Source organism: Grammomys surdaster, unplaced genomic scaffold, assembly GCF_004785775.1.
Source record: "Grammomys surdaster isolate TR1022 unplaced genomic scaffold, NIH_TR_1.0 371, whole genome shotgun sequence".
Lineage (NCBI taxonomy): Eukaryota > Metazoa > Chordata > Mammalia > Rodentia > Muridae > Grammomys > Grammomys surdaster.
Genome location: NW_021604790.1, coordinates 7,002,585 through 7,023,875, shown reverse-complemented (window position 1 = coordinate 7,023,875; position 21,291 = coordinate 7,002,585). Strand labels below are relative to the sequence as shown.

General features: G+C 44.2%; 1 protein-coding gene across 13 annotated transcripts in view; it reads left to right on the top strand.

Annotated features, from left to right (window-relative positions):
• Nucleotides 1-21,291, top strand: part of Bptf (bromodomain PHD finger transcription factor) — a 99,565-nt gene that overhangs the window by 11,923 nt on the left and 66,351 nt on the right. For all 13 annotated transcript variants that reach the window (XM_028780662.1, XM_028780660.1, XM_028780658.1 and 10 more), the window contains exons 2-3: nt 9,495-10,317; nt 20,962-21,185. In XM_028780662.1, the coding sequence (XP_028636495.1) occupies nt 9,495-10,317; nt 20,962-21,185 (1,047 nt within the window). The remainder of the gene's footprint in view (nt 1-9,494; nt 10,318-20,961; nt 21,186-21,291) is intronic.

The window sequence follows — 21,291 nt, the reverse complement described above, 5'->3', positions numbered from 1 at the left end:
TGTGTGTGTGTGTGTGTGTGTGTGTGTGTGTGTGTGTGTGTGTGTGTAGAGGTAACAGGACAACTTGGAGTTGGTTTTCTCCTTGTACCATGTGTCCTGCGGGATTGAATTTGAGACATCAGGCTTAATTGGCAAGTGCTGTTTATTCACTACTCTCTCTTAGACCCTGCAGTTAGCTGCTGTGGTGTGTTGTTTTTTAACTTTATGTATATGCATGTTTTGCCTACATGTATGTCTGTGCATGCCTGGTGGAGGCTTGTCAGATCCTGGAGTCACATAGGTCGATATGAGCCACCGTATGGATGCTGAGAATTGAACCAGGTCCTCTTAACCAGTGCCAGGATGCATCTCTCCACCCACCCCCAATAATTAATCTTTCCCCTTTCTTGCCCTCCCCTCCCCTCTTCTCCTCTCACCTTCCCTCCCCTCCCTACTTGGTAGAGCTGGGATGTTGCTCAATTGTTTGACTGCCTCCCTGGCATGTGTAAAGCACTGAGTTCAGTTCCCTGTACCACCTGTAGGCATCAGGGAGCATCTCTTTAGTGTCTGACTCAAGCCTCTAGCTTGCAGTGTGTTCCTTTCACTGTCTGGCTCTAAGCTATTTAATGTGGTAGCTGTTTAAATGTAAATTCATTAAAATGACCTAAATGAGGACCTCCTGTCCTCAGAGGTAGTAGGTATTTTGGAGGTGATCAAGAGCCATTTGGGTCATTGCTATTGTTGGCTGCAGGAAGTTCTTACTACTTCTGTAGGGTCAGTGACAGTTTACTTAACTCTGTCTCTGGCTTTTTGTTTGCCCCAATCTTGTGCTGCCTCATGGCCTTGGTAGTCTGGCCATGGTTCCCCTTCATTGAGCCTGTTGGCCGAGCATTGTTTACTGAAATGATAGTGTGCAGTAAGACTTTGGGGTCATCTTTAGGATACTTACAAATTACTAATGGTTCTGGGTGGTCAGGAAAGAAGCAGCCAGTTAACAGTGTTAGAAAATCTGGCACAAACTTTATCAAGTCTTGATAAAATTAAGCTCACACACACACACACACACACACACACGCACACACACACACACACACGTGTAAAATTCATACTTTGTTGAAAAGTTAACTTGATAACTCAGATGTCCTGCGTTGTAAAAGTTACTATGTAAACTAAATTGCGAACTACGAGGTATCCCAGGGCATTCTACTTAATATAAAACCTCCCAGGATCTGTCAAAGTAGTTAAGTAATCATTTCATTCCTTGTTATCTTGGTGGGGTTCTTTTCTGACCTAGTGATGAAGTTGCTTCTTAAAGCTGCTTGGAAAGTTCCTGTTGGGCTTCTCCCTGGCCATGCTATGTCCTGTGATTTACACGCTTGAGAGACAGGCTAGCTGTGGTTCTCACCATGGTACTCTGGAACAGATGCAGCTCCTGTGTGCCTCCAAGAGCAGCTTCCTGCTCAGTACCCGAATGTTCACATTGCCTCCTGCCAGGTCTGTTGGCAGTGTATTCAATTATGGAACCTAAAAAGAACTTCAGAAACACACATATTAATTGGTGTGGGATTTCTTTTCTCCTTCTCCCTTCTGGTATGTGCACACCACATACAGATTTGTTTGAAAAACCAATCTAACATGACCATGTTCAACTTTCAAAGTGTTATTTAATGACATTTAAAAATTAGGTTTTGTGTTTAGAGTTTTTAAACACTAATTTGTGTGTGTGTGTGTGTGTGTGTGTGTGTGAGAGAGAGAGAGAGAGAGGGGAGTGTGTGTGTGTGTGTATGTATTCCATGTATCTGAACTCGAGTGTGAGATCAGAGTGCAGCATGTCAGAGTCAGCCTCTTCTACCCTCTGGGTTCTAGCTAGGCATCTCGAACTATGGTCATGGTCTTGGTGGCAAGTGCCTTCATCCATTGAGCTATCTTGCCATCCCAAAATAACACATTTCAAAAGTATACTTGCTGTAATTTCAGATATGCGTTTGAATGTTGATTCAGCATTTCCAGGTGAGCCTTGGTAACCTCAGGAGATAGCCTTTTTCTTTTTGGGCATCTTGTCCTTAATGGCCTGAAGAATTTGGGCTGTGATTCTGCCTTGTCTTGGGTAGCCTAACAGTGGAGACAGGAGCAAGGGTCATAGGGTCATATAGAGTCATGAGACATATGCGTATATGTACATGAAGACAGGAAGCACTTTTTATCTTTTTTTTTTTTTTTTTTGGTTTTTCGAGACAGGGTTTCTCTGTATAGCCCGGGCTGTCCTGGAACTCACTCTGTAGACCAGGCTGGCCTCGAACTCAGAAATCCGCCTGCCTCTGCCTCCCGAGTGCTGGGATTAAAGGCGTGCGCCACCACCGCCCGGCACTTTTTATCTTTATTGATACATCATAGTATTTGCTATTAATATGTAGTTCTCTTTTACAAAAGCAGTTTTGAGGGAGTCCGAGGCACAGTTCAGTGGGTAAAGGTACTTGCTACCACGCCCAACGACATGAGTTAGATCTCTGGAATCTACACAGTAGAAGGACAAACACTCACAGATTGTCTTCTGATGTCCATATGCACGTGTGTGAGTATGAGTGTGCGTGTGTGTGTATGCACGCGTGTGCGCACTAGCATTTAGACATGTCTTGTTAGGGGTAGGTGGGAGGGGTTTAAGGTCTGATGATTCTGTGTCTTCATCAGAGATCCACCTGCCTCTGCCTCTCAGGTGTTGGGTTTGAAGATGTGTGCTGCCAGTGCTTTTTCCTATTGGAAATCCATTGCATGTATATTTGTATTTTACAACTGTTTGGAAAGAGGTACACTGAGTGAGGGCTGGCTGTTGTGGTTACATAGTGTAGACCCTATTTTTTTTTAAAGGTGTACAGAAGTGTTTCAGCCTCGTTTTGAGCATGTAGTGGGTTGTAGTTGAACTCCAGTTACCGTACAGTGGTCTCTAGATGATTTCTAGGTCAGAACTGTTCAGCAGACCTCCTTGTGATTGTAGGAATGCTCTGTGGTAGCCACTAGCCACATGTGGCTGTCAGGGACTTGACATGACAGCTCCTGGTGTCATTTTGGTTCACATCTCATGCTTATTAATCCTCTAGTTTCCCAGAATGCATCTGTTATTTCCTAAAGGCAAGTTCATTGACACATCAACTCAGGTGGTTGGATTTGACCTAAGTAGTAAAGACTTTAAATACTGTGAGGTTAGGTGTTAGCACAGCTTTGGCACTGGCTGAAAACTCACAAAGCGCTGGGCCTGTGTGAACACCTTTGAAAGGCAGTGATAATAGTAACTATCTGTCGAGTGGGCGTGAGGATGGACTGTGGTCCTGAGTTAAAAAGTGCCCGGCACAGGCCAGGCCTGTGGATGGATGCAAGCCTCTCATCCCAGCACTCGGGAGGCAGAGGCAGGGGGATCTCTGTGAGCTCAAGGCCAGCCTGGTCTACAGAGCAAGTTCCAGGACAGCCAGTGGTTCACAGGGGCACACAAACCAACAACAACAAAACCAAGAAAACCCCAAATCGCTAGCTGCTGCCTTTTCTGTTACTCACTTCTGAATGAAGTGAATGGGATGTACTGATTATTTGTGCATCTTCTCAAGCAGCAGCCCTATTCTAGATTGGGACACTCATCAAGTGGTGAGTCCTTGTACATTCTTGTGAATTTGTTTTACAATTTTTGTTTTCTTTCTTTGTTTTGTTTTGAGACAGAGTCTCTCTATGTAGCCCTGGCTGGCCTAGAACTCTGGATGTAGACTAGGCTGGTCTCATGTTCACAGAAACCTGCCTGGCTCTGCCTCCCGAGTGCTGGGATTAAAGCCGTGTGCCACGACAGCAGTTATGTTTTAAATTTTAAAAGAAGACTGTTAAGTAGATCAATTTTTTAAAATTATGTCATTCATAGCTTGCATGTGTAACAACTGGTGAAAGCCTTTGGTTTTACTAGGGACAGCTCAGCAGCGGCTGAGAGCACTGACTGTTCTTGCAGAGGACCTGGCTTCAATCCTCAGCTTCCTCATGGTGGCTCACACCTGCCTGTAACTCCAGTTCCAGGACATCCAACATCCACCACCCCCTTCTGGGGACAGCAGGCATGAATGTGATACATAAATGTATTTACAGGCAAAACAGCTATACACATAAAATAATAGAAAAAGAATTGGGAGTTTGTTGATTGCCGAGCACCAGCATGCAGGAAATGCACTCCCCTTTTGCTGTTGCAGGACTGATACTTACCTCCCTTTCAGATGTCACACAGGGAGTATCCCTCCAATTTCTTCACATACTTAAAAGGGTTTCTATGAAATCTAGAACTGCAAAAGGCCACAGATACTCCTTCAGGATTAATAAAATAAAGACCGTGGGAGCAGTCAGCACTGCAGCTCCTTCCTTAGCACCAGAGTTCGGTGTGCTGTCTGGGGCTCTGTCTTAGGCCGAGCTGTCTTTGCAGGGGCTCTTCTGTTGATTTCCTCCTGAGGCAGCCTTTTGCTTTTCTTCTTTACTTTCTAGAAAGCTCTTCGTTCTGCTTGTTTCTCTGTTAATGTTCAAATGAACTGAGTAGAAGGGTAAATACAGAGTACCACGCTTCCTTTTGTGGGGTTCTGTGCACTTTTGTTCCACACTGTAGCCAGGCTGGCCTGGGTGATTTTGTTCATCTCCCCACAGTTTTAGGAAGGAGTATTTGAAGGCAGCTTCACGTGGGAAGGACCAAGTGGTAGTATGTTCTCTGTCTACAGAAGAAGCAGTCAACCCGAATTAAAAGTATAAAAGCAGGTTTACTGGGGCAGGTTCACTGGCCAGGGAAATCAGAATGTAGATGGGGATGGTGGGGGTGGGAACAGGGGACCTAGACTAAACACTGCAGGAGAGGAGGGGGAAGGGGGAAGTGAGAGAGAGCATGGGAGTGCGCAAGCACACGTGCAAGCTCCGGTGAGAAGAGGAACAGAGGGGGTGGAGATTGCCTGTATAATAGGGTTAGGGGTGCTGGGTTTGAAATCTAATTGGTGGAAACCTAATTTCCAAGCTGGGAGTACGGCAAGAGATTGTGAACCATACACAGAACAGGTGCCAGTTACATTTATTTTGTTTTGTGAGTTTTTTGTTTTTTGAGACAGGACAGGGTCTCTATGTATCCCAGGCTGTACTGAAATTCACTATGTAGACCATACCTACCAGGTACCTGCATTAAAAGTGGGTGCTGCTGTTCTAGGCATGCTCCAGCCCAGATCACAGGTGTGCACCACCACAGAAGCTCACACTTAGTCACTAGTAGCAACATTTCCTGACTCATTCACTCCACCCTCCCCTCCCTACCTCTTCCTTTTTTTTTTTTTTTTTTGAGAAAAGGTTGTCCTTAGAAGAGTTGCAGTGATCTTTTACCCAAGCCTTCCGAGTGCTCAGATCCCCTGTGAGCTGACACACTCAGCATCCACTTTTGTCTTGAAAACAGTACGAAAATGAGTTCGGTATTTCAAAGTATAGACGTGCTAAAAATTGGGGGTGGAGAGATGGCTCAGAGGTTTTTTTTGTTTTGTTTTGTTTGGTTTGGTTTGGTTTTTCAAGACAGGGTTTCCTCTGTGTAGCCCTGGCTGTCCTGGAACTCACTCTGTAGACCAGGCTGGGCTGGAACTCAGAAATCCTCCTGCCTCTGCCTCCCAAGTGCTGGGATTACAGGCATGCGCCACCACCGCCAGGCTGATGGCTCAGAGGTTAAGAGCACTGACTGCTCTTCTAGAGGTCATGAGTTTCCAATTCCCAGCACCCACATGGTGGCTCACAACCATCTGTAATGGGAGCTGATGCCCTCTTCTGGTGTGTGTATCCACCAGATAGCTGCAGTGTACACACACACACACACACACACACACACACACACACGTCTTTTTTTAAAAAGTGCTAAAGACGAGTCATCTTTTTTTGACCCCCCTGCTCTCCCCAGAAGTAACTGCTTCTGAAAGCCACCCGGCCCTGCAGGGTCCCTGAGCCCTTTACACCAGGGCTACTCTGTTCATTGTTTTGCAGCAGAGGCTGCTTCCTCCCTGAGCAATTACTGTAAAGGAAAGCAGCAGGAGGCCCCAGGTTCCAACCTGGGGGGGAGGGAGAGACTTTTGTACCTCTCTTTTCTTAAAGCACTCCAGGTAAGCGGTCTACCACTGAACATCTAGCTGATTCATTCCAGCACGTAGAAGCATGTGGATGCTTCATAATCGACTGAGCTATTGATACATATTGAGGTTAAAAAGATAAAACTAATCACAGTGTGTTGAATGAAGTGTGTTTGTATTTTATTGTGTATAAGTGTATCCATCTGTGGGATAGATTCAGGAGGCAAAGGGAATTTCTGGATTTTGCCACATTCTTTAAAAAAAAATTGAGCCTAGCCAGGCATGGTGGCACATTTCTTGACAGGCAGATGTCTAAGTTCGAGGCCAGCCGGGTCTACAGAGAGTTTCAGGGGAGCCATGGCTACACAGAGGAACCCTGTCTGTCTTGGGGAAAAAAATTGAACCCAAGTCAAGAGTGGTGGCCCACTTGGAAGCCAGAAGCAGGTAGATCTCTGTGAATTCAAGGCCAGCATGGTCTACATAGTTCCTAGACAGCCTGGCCTGTATCAAGAGAGACCCTGTCTCAACTATAGGAGCTCCTTTCTTGTTAGGGCTGGGAGGTATGTTCACGTTGTTCAGTATGTGTATGCGCAGAGTTTTTGCTTCCGGCTAGGCTATACACCATGCGGAGTCTTCAGGCTTTCCTGCTTTCCTTCTCAAGTCAACAGTATTTGTTATTTGGGTACTTAAATGGTCAAACCTACTGCCTAAGTCCCCTGTACTCCATAGAAGCGGAGGGACTTAATAAGGGAGTTTACAGTTTTGGACAAATGGAGGAGGGGGAAAGTAATACACAGTGTAAGTGGCTTCTTCAGAATTTATAGAAAGCTAGCAAACAAAGGCAGGCCATATGTAAATTTAATTGTGGGTTAGGATGAGCTGTTTTTTTCCTGGGTGGGGGAGGGAACCAGTCCCATACTGTCTATGAAGGGTTTATTTAAATCTCTTCCGAGTAAAATAGGATCTTAAAAGTCTCCATTTTGAAAGAGAAAACCCCTGTTTTGTGGGATGGAAGATCCAGCCATTTCCTCACTGACAGAGTGCTTTATCCCAGGTCCACTCCTGATAGCTGGAGAGCTGAAGTTTGTTTCTTGTCTCTGGAGTAACCCTCCAAGTGCCAGATTCCTGCATTCCTATAATTTTGCAAGTGCAAACAGATAATTGTCTGGGGGAGCTAAGGTCAGTCTTTCTTTAGCGATCCCCCTCCCCCCATCAGTGAGTGCTATAGAGACTTGAGAAACTTCAGTTGCCTGTTTATATATCTATCGTTTTGTGTATGCTGTAGGAAGACCGGAGGACATATGAAGAGCAGAGGAAGCTGTAGGAGAGTCCTAGCATGTAGGTCCTGGGGATGGAACTAGGGTTACCAGACTTAAGTATGTGAGTTGCTTGCATGCATGTCTGTGCACTGTGTGTATGCCTAGTGCCTACAGAGTCCAGAAAGAGGGATCTTTCTAAAAGGCATGTGGAGTAAGCAGCTGAGGAAGATAGGAACTTGTTCCATAAGCCATTCCTTTGATTTGGTGACTTACATGGAAGTGATGAGTCCCATGTCATGTGTTGGAGATATGAGGTAGACTGACTAGCTCACACTGATGCTTAATTAGCAGGCTGGTTCTGTAATGTGGTATCAGTGCCACTTGGATTTCTGTCCCTCTAGTTGTCATCCTTGCTAGGCCTGTTGGGGTTGGGGAGCTGCCTTTCTCTCCTTTGTTCTGCAACCTTACTTATCTGGCTAACAGTGTGACGACCAATCTCTTTCACAGAAAGCAATGGCCGTGTTCTTATCTTGTTCTCCAGAGGTTAGGTTTATGTTGTGCACATTAAGAGTCTTTTCTGTTGTAGTTTTTGGTGCTTGTTTTTCTCTAGTTCCATGTACCACGTTGGTTTGCAGGTAGAAACCCAGGGAAGGTGTCATGGTTAATAAAACTTAGTTATATAAGAATGAGTTTAATTGACCTCATTAAGGTTACTTTTGAAAATTAGAAACTTTCATTCTATAGATACCAGAAATGACATGTAATAGAAGCAGTTTAGGAGTAACTTGTTCTTTTCACCAAGTCTTTCTTTTTAAGCATCAATTTAATTTATTATCATATGTATGTATATGTGATTGGAGTGGGGGCATGCCACGGTGTGTGCATCTTGAGGTCAGAGACAACTTTAGAGTTTTCCCCAGGCTTGTTGGAAAAGTATCTTTACATACTGAACACTCTCATGCTTGTAAATAAGGCACAAATCAGGGCTGGCTATCATACCTCAACTTGTTTAAAGGCTTGAATGTTACATGTGAACATGTTATAGACTTAAGTTTTTGGATATATGTGTATATAGATAGACAGATCTAGTTCGTGGTCTGTGTGTGTACACAGAACATGTGTTTGTACATAGACAGACAGCTAGACATGGTCTCTGTGTGTGGATAATGTGCAGATGGATGGATGGATGGATGCATGCATGCAATGCATGGCCTGTGTGCACTTAATTGGTTAAAAATCACAGCCCTTTGTTGGTTTCCCAGACAAAACACTGTTCTTCTCCTCAGTGCTGGAACTTTCCAGCTCACCTGCCTCCTTTTTTTCCCCTTCCTCTTCTGAGCCCCTGTTTTACCAGCTCCCTGCAGGCAGCAATTCTGGCCAAGTGGGGCACCCTGGACCATCTGTTAGTGGCGCTGATAGAGTGAACTGTGCTGCCCCACTTCAGTGCTGCGCCATAAAGACATTAAAAAGACCAGTTACTGATAGTTAATTCTTAGGGGATTAGGAGGTAATCTTGAATGGGAAGCCATCAGTCGTGACACACACCTTTAATTTCAGTTCCAGGACAGCTAGAGCTACACAGAGAAACAAACCCTGTCTCGAGAAACTAAATAATTAAATAAATAGATAAAGAAAAGAATTGAATGAGAACTTTGAATTTAGATTTTTTTTTGTAGACATAACAATCAGAACTAAATCATTGTATTAGGCATTACACATGTAATTCATCTATAAATGGGCTATATAGTTCCAAGCTAGCCTGGGCTACAGAGTGGGACTGTGCCATAGACACTGAAGAACTAAGTCATTGAACAACAACAACAACAACTACTACTACTATTATTATTGAAACAGTGTTTCACTATTTAGACCAGACTGGCCTGGAACTCATAGATTTACCTGCCTCTGTCTTCTGAGTGCTGAGATTAAAGATGGCATGTGCCCCCACACCCAGCCGATGATATTTTTGCTATGTCATAATTCTGGGTCTGAGCCCAAGACCTAGGCAAGCTAGGTAAGTGCCCTATCACTAAGCTATACCCTATAACCTCTGATCTTGGTGTTAATTTAACTTGTGTGTTGTAGAAAAACTGACTGGTCTGTTTGTGGGAGCAAGGTGCTATATTAACCTGTGATGATATCGTGTTCTTATTTACAGGTAGGCGAAAACCAAGAGTACATCGGCCTCGTTCTCCAATATTAGAAGAAAAAGACATCCCACCCCTTGAATTTCCGAAGTCCTCTGAGGATTTAATGGTGCCTAATGAGCATATAATGAATGTCATTGCCATTTACGAGGTGGTCCGGAACTTTGGCAACGTTTTAAGGTTGTCCCCTTTTTGCTTTGAGGACTTCTGTGCAGCTCTGGTGAGCCAAGAGCAGTGCACACTCATGGCGGAGATGCACGTGGCCCTTCTGAAAGCAGTTCTTCGTGAAGAGGACACGTCTAACACCACCTTCGGCCCTGCGGATTTGAAAGACAGTGTGAATTCCACCCTGTATTTCATCGACGGGATGACATGGCCGGAGGTCCTGAGGGTCTACTGTGAGAGTGATAAGGAGTACCATCACGTTCTTCCTTATCAGGAGGCAGAGGACTATCCGTATGGACCAGTGGAGAACAAAATCAAAGTTCTGCAGTTTCTAGTCGATCAGTTCCTTACGACCAATATTGCTCGTGAGGAGCTGATGTCTGAAGGGGTGATCCAGTATGACGACCATTGTAGGGTCTGTCACAAACTGGGGGACCTGCTCTGCTGCGAGACATGCTCAGCTGTGTACCATTTGGAGTGTGTGAAGCCACCTCTTGAAGAGGTGCCGGAGGACGAGTGGCAGTGTGAAGTCTGTGTGGCACACAAGGTGCCTGGTGTAACTGACTGTGTTGCTGAAGTCCAAAAGAATAAACCCTACGTTCGACATGAACCTATTGGGTATGACAGAAGCCGTAGGAAATACTGGTTTTTAAACCGAAGACTCATAATGTAAGTAAATCTGGCCATAATTTTTGTATATATTTAGAGGGAAGCCTTTTTCCTACATGGTTGATATGATACAGCAGTGTCCATGTTGATGTACAAAACCTGTGTTTAATAATGAATTATAGTTAAAGACCTGAGATGGCAGAAGTGTGGATGTTAGTATGGCTTTCTAGAAACTGTGAAGTGAGGTGAGTTGATGTAAGTGCAGAACCCAGGGGAAGAAGTGGTGCCCTGGGCAGGGTTCTGCGGGCCTTCCTGCAGCCCACTGAGAGCCTTGACCTTACATGCTGTAGTACTCAGCCTCCTGGTCACCTGTTTTCCTCATGGCAGTAGCATGGGGCAGCAGGAGCAAACCTGCCCAGGGCTGGGCATTCATGAGTGGCTACAGTACCCAAGTTCCTGACACATGTGGGATCATAGTCTGAGTCATGGGGTTTCAAGAACCAATTTGGAATTAGGCCTGTGGGCAGGAGGATCACAAGTTCAAGGCCTGCTTTGCTCTACAGAGTGAATTTCAAGGATAGCCTGGGTAGATTAGACAGGCCCTGTGCCGAGATAAAAGAGGCTGTGGTTGTAGCTTAGTGTTAGAGTGTTTGCCTAGCATGTGAGACCCTGTGTTCAGTCCTAGTATGACAAAAGTGAACAGATGTGCAAAGGAAGCTTCTGGCACCAGGGGGCAAGTGAGGCCTCCTCAGGACATCAGACGGTGTTGAGGTCCGCGCTGAGTACTGAGTGTCCTCTGAGCTGGTAGAGGGGTGGATGGATGGACTGCTTGGTATTGTGAGCTTTTGCATTTTGAGGCTCTCTTCCAGTTCTTAGACTGATGGCCAGACTTCAGTGTGGTGTGGAGGGCAGCGGGCTCCATCAGTGACGTGCTCTGAGATCCGACGCTTGCTTTGTTGTGTAATTTATTGATTTACTTTGCTGGAAGCCTGTGAAGTCTTCTCTGTCTCTAGCGGTGTGTGGGCGTACAGCTATAGGCACTTGCACAGTCTTGTCATCTGTTGAATATTTGCTTGGCATTCCTCCTGGTAGTTGGGTCCTGTGGCACTGAGAGTGTGCCAGCATCCCTCTCCTGAGCCCTTCTGTATTTGTTGTGTGCCCTCACTTTATTGGACATTGGGGGGTTTTTGCCTTTCATTTTTCTTGTCTTACCTTTCTTGTTTTCTTTTGAGGTGTGTGTGTTTGTGTGCATGTGAGGAATTAGTTCTGGCTGGCCTGGAAGTTACCATGTAGAACAGGCTGGCCTTGGACTCACGGAGATCTGAATGCTTCTGCCTCCCTTGGTTTTTTTTTTTAAATATTGATCTCTAAACCTTACTATTTACTTTTTCTTAGCTGCTACCATGCATTTAGCTCTTGCCTGCATGTGTGTGTGGTGCTCCTATACGGAGTTACAGAAGGCGTGAGCCACCTTGTGGTGTGAGGAACCAATCCTGGGTCCTCTTCAAGAGTAGCCAGTGCTTTTAATCACTGACTTGTCTGACTGTTCTCCATACTTTCACATCCGTTTATTGAATCTGTCTGATCTATCTATCTATCTATCTATCTATCTATCTATCTCTATTTTTAAAGTGCTTGTCTGTACTGTGTGTGTGCCTGGTACCCATGGTGGCCAGAGGAGAGTTTGAGATCTCTGCAGCTGGACTTAGAGATGGTTGCTGGCTGCTGTGTGAGTGCTGGGAATTGAATTTAGGACCTCAGCAAGATGAGTCTGCACCCTCCCCAAGGAAAAGGCCAGGTGTGGTGCTGCACCCTTTCAATCGCAGCACTGGGGGGGCAGTGGCAGGCAGATCTATGTGACTCTGAGTCAGCCAGGGCTACATAGGGAGTCTGTACATATCTAAAAAAAAATCATCAAGACGAAAAATAGTACATGCTCTTAACTGCCAAGCCATTTCTCCAGCCTCATTTTTTTAGTAATTAATTTATTTACATTATATTCCAATCGAAGCTTCTCCTCCCCCCTCTTCCCAGTCCCACTGTCTCACCCCCCTCCCTTGGTGCCATCTTCCTTTTCAGAGAAGGGGTCTCCCATGGATATCACCCTACCCATAACAAGTCACAGTAGGTCTAGGTACATCTTCTCCTATTGAAGCTGGACAAAGCAGCCCAGTTAGGGGAAGGGATCCAAAGGCAGGCACCGAGTCAGAGACAGCCCTGCTTCTACTGTTAGCGGACCCACACGAAGACCCGGCTGCACATCTGTTATGAACATGTAGAGCCTAGGTCCGTCCCATGCATGCCTTCTGGTTGGTGGTGCAGTCTCTGTGGGCCCCCATGCAGCCTCATAGTTTTAAAGAATTCTTTTGTGCTATTATTTGTAAAAATAAAAACCTTGAATCTTTTATTTTAAAAAATAATAGCAAAGTTCTGATTTTTATTTTATGGATATTATGGTTTACCTTTCTAGGGGTATTATTTTAACTTTTTTTTTTTTTCTTGTAACATAGGCAGTGTTTAAATTCACAGGAGTCTTCCCTCCTTACCTTTGAAAGTTCTGAGACAGCCGGGCAGTGGTGGCGCACGCCTTTAATCCCAGCACTTGGGAGGTAGAGGCAGGTGGATTTCTGAGTTCGAGGCCAGCCTGGTCTACAGAGTGAGTTCCAGGACAGCTAGGGCTATACAGAGAAACCCTGTCTCAAAAAACCAAAAAAAAAAAAAAGAAAGTTCTGAGATACCCAGTGAGTCACCTCAGGCTCCTGAGTGCTGGGGTTATAGGTGTGTGCCCATGCCCAGGTTCTGAGTGTATTTATTACTGTTTCCTTACTCCGTTGCTGCATGATTTAACTTTTTCTAAGCTGCTTCTGCCGTTAGTTATTTGTTTTGGTCGTTAAGATGTCTGGGCATCCTTACTTTTAAGCTGCTGGTTAATTCTGTGGAAGTACTTGCTAATTGAGAGCACTAAACAAGTGGCTGGGTGGGCATCTCAGTGAGGCCGGAGAACTGGCTCAGCTTCACTATAGGGTGACAGTCCCAGTCCGTTAGGAAGCCCTGCTGTCTGTACCCTCCATCTACTGCAGCTGGTTAGTGGAACCGGATGCACCTTCTCTGGCATCCTGCTCGAGCACACGGGCCTGGCTGACAAGGTGTACTTGGGAGCAGGAAGCATGTATTGTGCTTGAAGCGTTTCTTATGTCACTGAAAGCCTCAGTTCTGAATTTGTTCACATCAGGCGTGGAGACTTTTGATCCAGAGGATTTCAGCTCTACTGTATTCTCTAGAGACCAGACCTGTAGCCAGTTCAGTTTCATAGACAGCCCACCTCCCACTCCCAAATTCCTTAGGAGAGTGGAGTGAGGATTCTCAGCAGCTGGGCTTTTTTGACTTTTCACATTGGCAGCGATCACGTGACCACATGCTTTCAGCTTTTTGACTTGTCTTTCCTCTATTTTGAATTTATGTCTTTAAAAAAATTCCTTTTTAAAAAGTTGGTTTTAGTTGTTTTGTTTTGAAGCAAGCTCTATCTGCTTATGGCAGGCTGGCTGGAACTTGAGATTCTCCTGCTTCAGCCTCTGGACTAGACTCACCGATGGGGCTAGCGTGCGAGCTGTTCTCTACATGGCTTTTTTATAAGTGCTTTTCACTTCTGTGTGTGCAGCGCAGGAAGCCTGTGCGCCACCGAGTGGTGCCTGTGTGGAGGTTAGAGAACGTCTTCTTGGGAGTTGGTTCTTTGCTCTGACCATTTGGGTCCTTAGATCCTTTGTCCTCTCGCCAGCCCTTCCTTGGCATCTTAGATGTTGCTTCCCATAGCCTCTGTCTTTTCTTGAGCTCTCTTCTGCGTGGAGACCAAAGGTGTTTGGTGCGTGTGTACATACAGCTTGATATCTTTGGTCTGTCTGGAATAGGTTGTCCTTAGTTTTAGAAACCTGTGACTAGTATCTAGTTACTTAGATAAAAATAGCACCTAATGTGCACCTCACATTGGATGTCCTGAGCATTTCTATACAGTTCTTTATTTAATCTTTACAACTGTGCTGTAGTATAGGTTTTTATACCTATCTGTAATTTGTAGATGGTGAAATTAAAGTTAAGGGAGATTAAATAACTTACTCTCAACCCTATATATATCTGTTTGCAGGTGCCTCCTGAAGTTGTTTGTAAGAATGTTTCTTTCTTTCTTATTTTTGGTTTTTCGAGACAGGGTTTCTCTTTGTAGTTCTGGCTGTCCTAGAACTCACTCTGTAGACCAGGCTGGCCTCGAACTCAGAAATCCGCCTGTCTCTGCCTCCCAAGTGCTGGGATTAAAGGGGTGCCCCACCACTGCCTGCTGTAAGAATGTTTCTAATAGTAGTTAAAGTGTACCCATGCTGGCTGGCAGCTCCAGGGAGCAGACACCTCTGGCATTCACAGACACTGAAAACACACACACACACACACACACACACACACACACACACACACACACATACACACACACACACACACACACACACACACACGCTTGCATTCTCTCATATACAGAGAGTTAAAAATAAAAAATATAGCTTGAAAAAGAAGCGTTTCTAACTTTATTGTATGCTGCAGTCTAGCTTCTAAACAGTCACTTTGAAAGTCTGCAGCTTGAGTTGTTTTAGCTTTTAAAACCTATGCTATGGGGCTGAGAGATGGATAACTCATCAGTTAAGGTGTGGTAGGTAGCACTGAGTGCTTCTCAGGACCAGCGCCCACATGGCCACTAACTGCCTGTCGCTCTAGTTCCAAGGTGTCTGACGCCCTCTTCTGGCCTCTTTGAGTAGTGCATGCATGTGATATACAGACATAATACCCACACATTTTAAAAACATAAAAATCCAAAACAAAGCAAATGCATATAACTGGGGAGAAAGCCTCTCTGATGGTTTTCATTCTGTGTGTACAGAGTGTATCTGAGAATTCTTATTTAGAAATAAAGACACTTTTAGAAAACACCAATGAAAATTTAACATTATTTGTTTTACTTAGTAAGTAACTTAAGCAGATCTACTCAGATAAAATAAGACTTACGAAAGGGTCAGTCTTATCAATTAGAAGGTGAATGTGCATGAACTATGGAAACAAGTGGCCTGAAGGACTTACACTACACTTTTAAGTACTTGTGGATTAATCAGTCATACTTTATCGGTGAACTTAAATAGTCTCTTAGTGGAACAGCAAATTTATTCATTTAACTTTAGTTAGGAAAGAATCTTTTTATAACATTGGGTTTAAATGTTGGGTTTTTTTTTGATCAGTTCTAATATCTCATTTCATTTCTAACTTAGTGATCACTCAAACAAATGTGGATCTCTCTTTTGGTATTTTACTTTGTATTTGAAAAATTATATTTACTTTTTTTATGCATGATATATGTTTATCAAGTGTGTGCCTGGTGCCTGGACAGGCCAGAAGAAGTTGTTGGATCCCCTGGCACTAGAGTTAGAGATGGTTGTGAGCGTCTGTGTGGATGCTGGGAATGGGATGCTGGGCCTCTGTGAGTGCAGCCAGGGCTCTTAACCTACTGAGTTGTCTCTTTGGCTCCTGTTTTGTCATTTTGAAACACGGCTTTCCTAGGTAGACCAGGGTGCCCTGGAGTTCAGAGATCAGCCTGCGTCTGCCTTCCAAATGCTGGGGCTAAGGTCCCAGTACCACCAACCTGATGAACAGTAAGTTTTTAATGCTCTAATGTTTTGAGTATTTTTTGTGTAACATCAGTGAGGAATCTTTAAATGTTATACTGATATGATGCCAAGTGTCTATGTCAGTAATTAGAAGTAAATCTAGAAGATTTTTGTATCATTTATGAAAGTTAGATTAAAAAGCTTTCAGGTTAAGTGTCCCTTGTGTTAGAGTATATATGCAAGCTTGGGAAGGTTTCAGAGCCATGTAAACTTCAATCAACCCACTGTAAGTAGAGGTTTGTTACATGATTTTCCTTGGAAGCCTAGAAATTAAAATGTTGAACCTCAGAGGCCCTGTATTTAATTCCAGTCTTAGCAACTCATAGAAGATTTCTGTCATTGCCTTTACTTAGTGAGCACTAAAATGTTAATTGTATAGGTTAGTGATACGTGTAACGAGGTAATAGTTCTCTATGGATTTGTGCCAGCAGATGCCGTGTCCAGACTAGATTCTAGGAAACTTAACTCTTCTGCCTACACTCCAGTTCTGTGCCTTATCCCCTGAAGTAGTCTTTGTAACACTTTTTTTTTTTTTGAGACAGTGTCTCTATTTTATTTATTTATTTATTTATTTATTTATTTATTTATTTATTTGGTTTTTTTCGATTTCGGACAGGGTTTCTCTGTATAGCCCTGGCTGCCCTGGAACTCACTCTGTAGACCAGGCTGGCCTCGAACTCAGAAGTCCGCCTGCCTCTGCCTCCCGAGTGCTGGGATTAAAGGCGTGCGCCACCACCGCCCGGCTACAATTTTATTTATTTTTATGTGCATTGCTATTTTGCCCTGCATGTACATGTGAGTGTGAGGTTGCCAGATCCCCTGGAACTGGAGTTAGACAGTTGTGAGCTGCCATATGGGTACTGGGAATTGAACCTGAGTCCTGGAGAGCAGCCAATGCTCTTAACGGATGAGCCATCTCTAGGGTCTGAGACAGTGTCTTTCCTAACTGAGAATGGCCTTGAACTCTGTGTAAAGCTGGAGATGACCTTGAACTCCTAACTCCACCCCCACCCCACTCTCCTCCCAGTCCTGGGATTATAGGCTTGTGCCACTATATATTGAGTGACTGATGATCAAAACAACATTTTTTAAATTTATTTTATGTGAGTACACTGTAGCTGTCTTCAAACACTTCAGAAGAGGGCATCAGATCCCATTACAGATGGTTGTGAGCCACCACGTGGTTGCTGGGAATTGAACTCAGGACCTCTGGAAGAGCAGTCATGTTCTTAACTGCTGAGCCATCTCTTAAGCCCAACATTATATTTAAACATTATATTTATATGTTTTCCTTTACTCTAAGTTAAGTAACCTCCTCCTGTCTGGTGTTATAAGAGTTTACCCTGTAGCCCAGGTCCTTAACCCATTCAGCGCCCTTCTTCTCACCACCTAAAACCATTTGTCCTCCAGGTCACCGTTCATTTGTGGTATGTTTTAGACCTTGTCTTCTTAGAACCTCTCTTTGCCCCTGAACTCCTTTGTCCCTTCACATCCTGAAGTACTGAAGGAATCGGCCCCATCTATACTAACAATCACTACAACTGTGGTGCTGAAGACGGAACCTTGGGGCCTGTGGATGGATGCTAGCCAAACACAGCCACAGTGCTATGCCCTGGCTATTGACCATTAAATACAGACTGTAATATCTTTTTTTTTCTTTTCTTTTTTTCTTTTTTCTTGTTAGCTTGGATATTTTTTTCTTTTTTCTTTTTTTTCCAGACTGTAATTTCTAATGTGAGACACTGGCAACAGCTATGGGTGTACCTTCCAGATGTGGGCTCGATTTTACACCTGTTACATATTTTAAAGATGTATTTGTGCATTATTTTTAAAGGACTTAATTGTTTTATGTGAATGTGTATTTTCCCTATATTTGTGAGTGTGCATTTTTGTGTGCGTAATACTTTCGAAGGTCAGAAGAAGATGTCGGATTCCCTAGTACTGGAATTACAGGTTGCTATTAGCCACCATGTCGGTGCTAAAAATGAAACTGGAGTTCTCTGCAAAAATAGTCAGTGCTCTTAACCACTGAGCCATCTCCTCAGCCCCTTATTTTTATTATTTTAAGCGCATGTGTCTGTGTGTGTGTGTGTGTCTTCTGTCTGTCTGTCTGTCTGCCTGTCTGCCTGTCTGCCTGTCTGCCTGTCTGCCAGTCTGCCAGTGTCCATGGAAGCCAGAGGTATCTGAATGCCTGGAGCTGGATTTATAGACAGTTGTGATCTATCCATCTGCATAAGTCAGATCTTATGGTGTCAGCAAGGCTCTGGGAAAAGCAATCCTTTCTTCCTTTGCTTCAAGGCAGTCCTGGCCTTTTCTTTCAAGGTCCCAAGATTTTTCTTTAGCCTCTTCCATCTCTTTGGTGTTTACAGCAGCACTTCACTTCTTGGAACTGAGATGTGGGCATCTGCTGGGGCTGCTGTGACAAAACACTACAAAGAGGACTTTATTGAATGGCTCAGAGTCCAGGAGCCAGGCTCCCTCTGAAGGCTCTTGGAGAGTGCCTTGTCCTTTAGCTCTTGGACAGACCCGACAGACACTCTAGTTATCTGTTTCCTGCTCCACCTCCTTTCCTCTTGTGAGGTCAGTGAAGTCTGGATGATTTCATTTCAAAACCTGTAGGTTAATACTTCTTCCAAACAAGGTTTAGGTGGACCTGAATTTGAGGGCCAGTATTCAGCCCATTACAGGGCTTCTTACTCTTCCATGAGTCACTTTCAAACTTACTATTGAGCTTCAGACTCCAGTCCTACTTAATATGGAGTCTAGAAAAGTCAAGCTGTAAAACATACACCTGTTAGCCGGGTAGTAGTGGCACATGCCTTTAATCCCAGCACTCGGGAGGCAGAGACAGGTGGATTTCTGAGTTCGAGGCCAGCCTGGTCTACAGAGTGAGTTCCAGGACAGCCAGGGCTATATAGAGAAACCCTGTCTTGAGAAACAAATAAACAAATAAAGAAAAACATACACCTGTCATATGTATATTTGCTCATAGGTGTACTCAGGCAAGAATTTTTTCTTCACTCTGTCTTTTCCTGTCACCCTGTGAAGTGGTGGGGACACTTGACAGTGAGCACTCTTGAGGCAGCTGGGCCAGTTCCAGTGAACCAGGAGAACTCATAGGCCTTGGAGAACCAAAGCTTCCTCCAAAACCAGACAGAGTCACAGTGGTCAGCGTGCATCTATATAGGAGAGAGGTAGGCAGCGTCTCTCTTGCAGTTAGGAAAGAGGCTTTGCTTAGATGGACTATAACAACCCTGGAACATCAGTGTGAAAGAGAACTTGTTCCAATGACCTCAGCCCTTGTACTTATTATTTTGCTACTATGTTTGTAATGAGTTTATTCTACTTCCAGAAAAAAAAGCTGTCCGTCGTGTGAACAGTATGTATTTTTGATGAGCAGAGTAAGAGGTAGTTGCCTCCCCGTTTTTAGAGAGGTGTTAATGGAGTGAGGGGTGCAGAGTACTTGGGTGAGGTGGGGTGTGGGTGTGTGAGCATTCGTGTCTCAGAAGAGAACTGAGTAGAATACGGATGCTGTGAGCAGATTGAAGGGCATGCATGGATGAGGTGTTACAGATAGCCCACATCCTGCTAGCAGACAGAACCAGAGCGAAATGATGCAGTTACTACAGGTTTGAGTAATTTCATCATACGTAAAAACTTACTAAAAGCAACTGAGTGCGGAATGGACTTCTGCCTGAAGCAATGAGTTTGTTATAGAGGGGAAATTCCTCAGAGACCAGAATAGATCCACATGTCCTTTAGCTGTTAGGGATCCTTTCAGTAGTTGGTGGGTTGCTTGAGGAAGTTGACAGAGTGGGGAGCTGGAGTCAGAGGATCAGACTCGGGCACCATGCTGGGGATAAGTGAGTGCCTTGACCCTTTAGGTCGTCTAATTGCCTCCTCCATTGTGTGTGTGTTTGTTTGTGTGTGTGTGTGTGTATGTGTATGTGGGTATGTGTGTGGGTGTGTGCACAGGAGTGCAGTGTCCATGGAGACCAGAAGAAGGGCCATCAGATCCCTTGGAACTGGAGATACAGGTGGTTGTAAGCCACCTGATGTAGGTGCTGGCAGGTCCTATGCATGAGCAGTACTTGCTCTTAACCTCTGAGCCATCTCTCAGAGCCACCCCCTAAAATAGTTCTTATGCATATTTTTGTTGTTGTTGTTGTTATTCACTTGAAATGTGTAGCTGCAAGCCACATATTACTTGTCAGTGGGGATATATTTTGAGAAAAGGATCATAGGTAAGTAAGCTTGTCTTCATTAGTGTAAACCTTATAGAATGTATTTAATAAGCTAATGCCACTGGGCCACATATTTGTATAGGACCTCTACTGTCTGGGTTCCATCTGTGGACTTGAAATGCCATCATGTGGTATGTCTGAATAAAGAAGAATGAAACATTTAAAGAAATAACTACAAGGTTGTAACTCACTTGATAAAGGGCCTGTATCCTGTCATGAATGAAGCCCTGGGTTCTATCCTCAAAGTGTCATAAGCCAGGCACAGTGGTGCATAGCTGTAATTCCAGTACCTGGGAAGTGAAACAGGGCCAGCCAGGTCACAGGATAGAGAGGAGAAGAGGAAAGGAAAAAGAAGGGGAGGGAGGGAAGGAGATAGGAGAGAGAGAGAGAGAATGAGAGAACATGAGCTGACTTTATAATGAGAAAGCTGGAAGATGAAACTTTAGAAAGTAAAAGGTGGGCTTATCTATATAACTTTAATCAGTTAGAGCTTAAGTCAGAACTCACTGAGCACTTGAAACTGTCAAGTTTCCACACAGCATTGTGTGTAAGAGCTTTTAATCAATCTTTTTGATGAGAAGACTGATATCATTAGCTTTGGAAATTAGATTCATAAGATCATTGCCATTGTTTAGGTTTGAATGGATAAACAGAAGTGAGTATCAGCATGTAGTTTTTGCATTACATAGTTGAACTTGGTGGGTAGGTGTTTATTGGGTAAGTACTATTGTGTCTGATATTTTCCTTCCCTGAATTCACAACAGAGAAGAAGACACAGAAAATGAAAATGAGAAGAAAGTTTGGTACTACAGCACAAAGGTCCAGCTTGCAGAATTAATAGACTGTCTAGACAAAGATTACTGGGAAGCAGAACTGTGCAGAGTTCTAGAAGACATTCGGGAGGAGATGCAGCAGCACATGGATGTAACTGAAGACCTGACCAACAAGGCTCGTGGCAGCAACAAGTCCTTCCTAGCGGCAGCTAACGGTGAGGCCATTCCTGCTTGAGCTGTGGTTACATTGGAGACAAACTCTCAGTGGGAATATTGTTGGTAGCTTGGATGCTCTGCTCTGACTCTGGATCTCACTGTGTC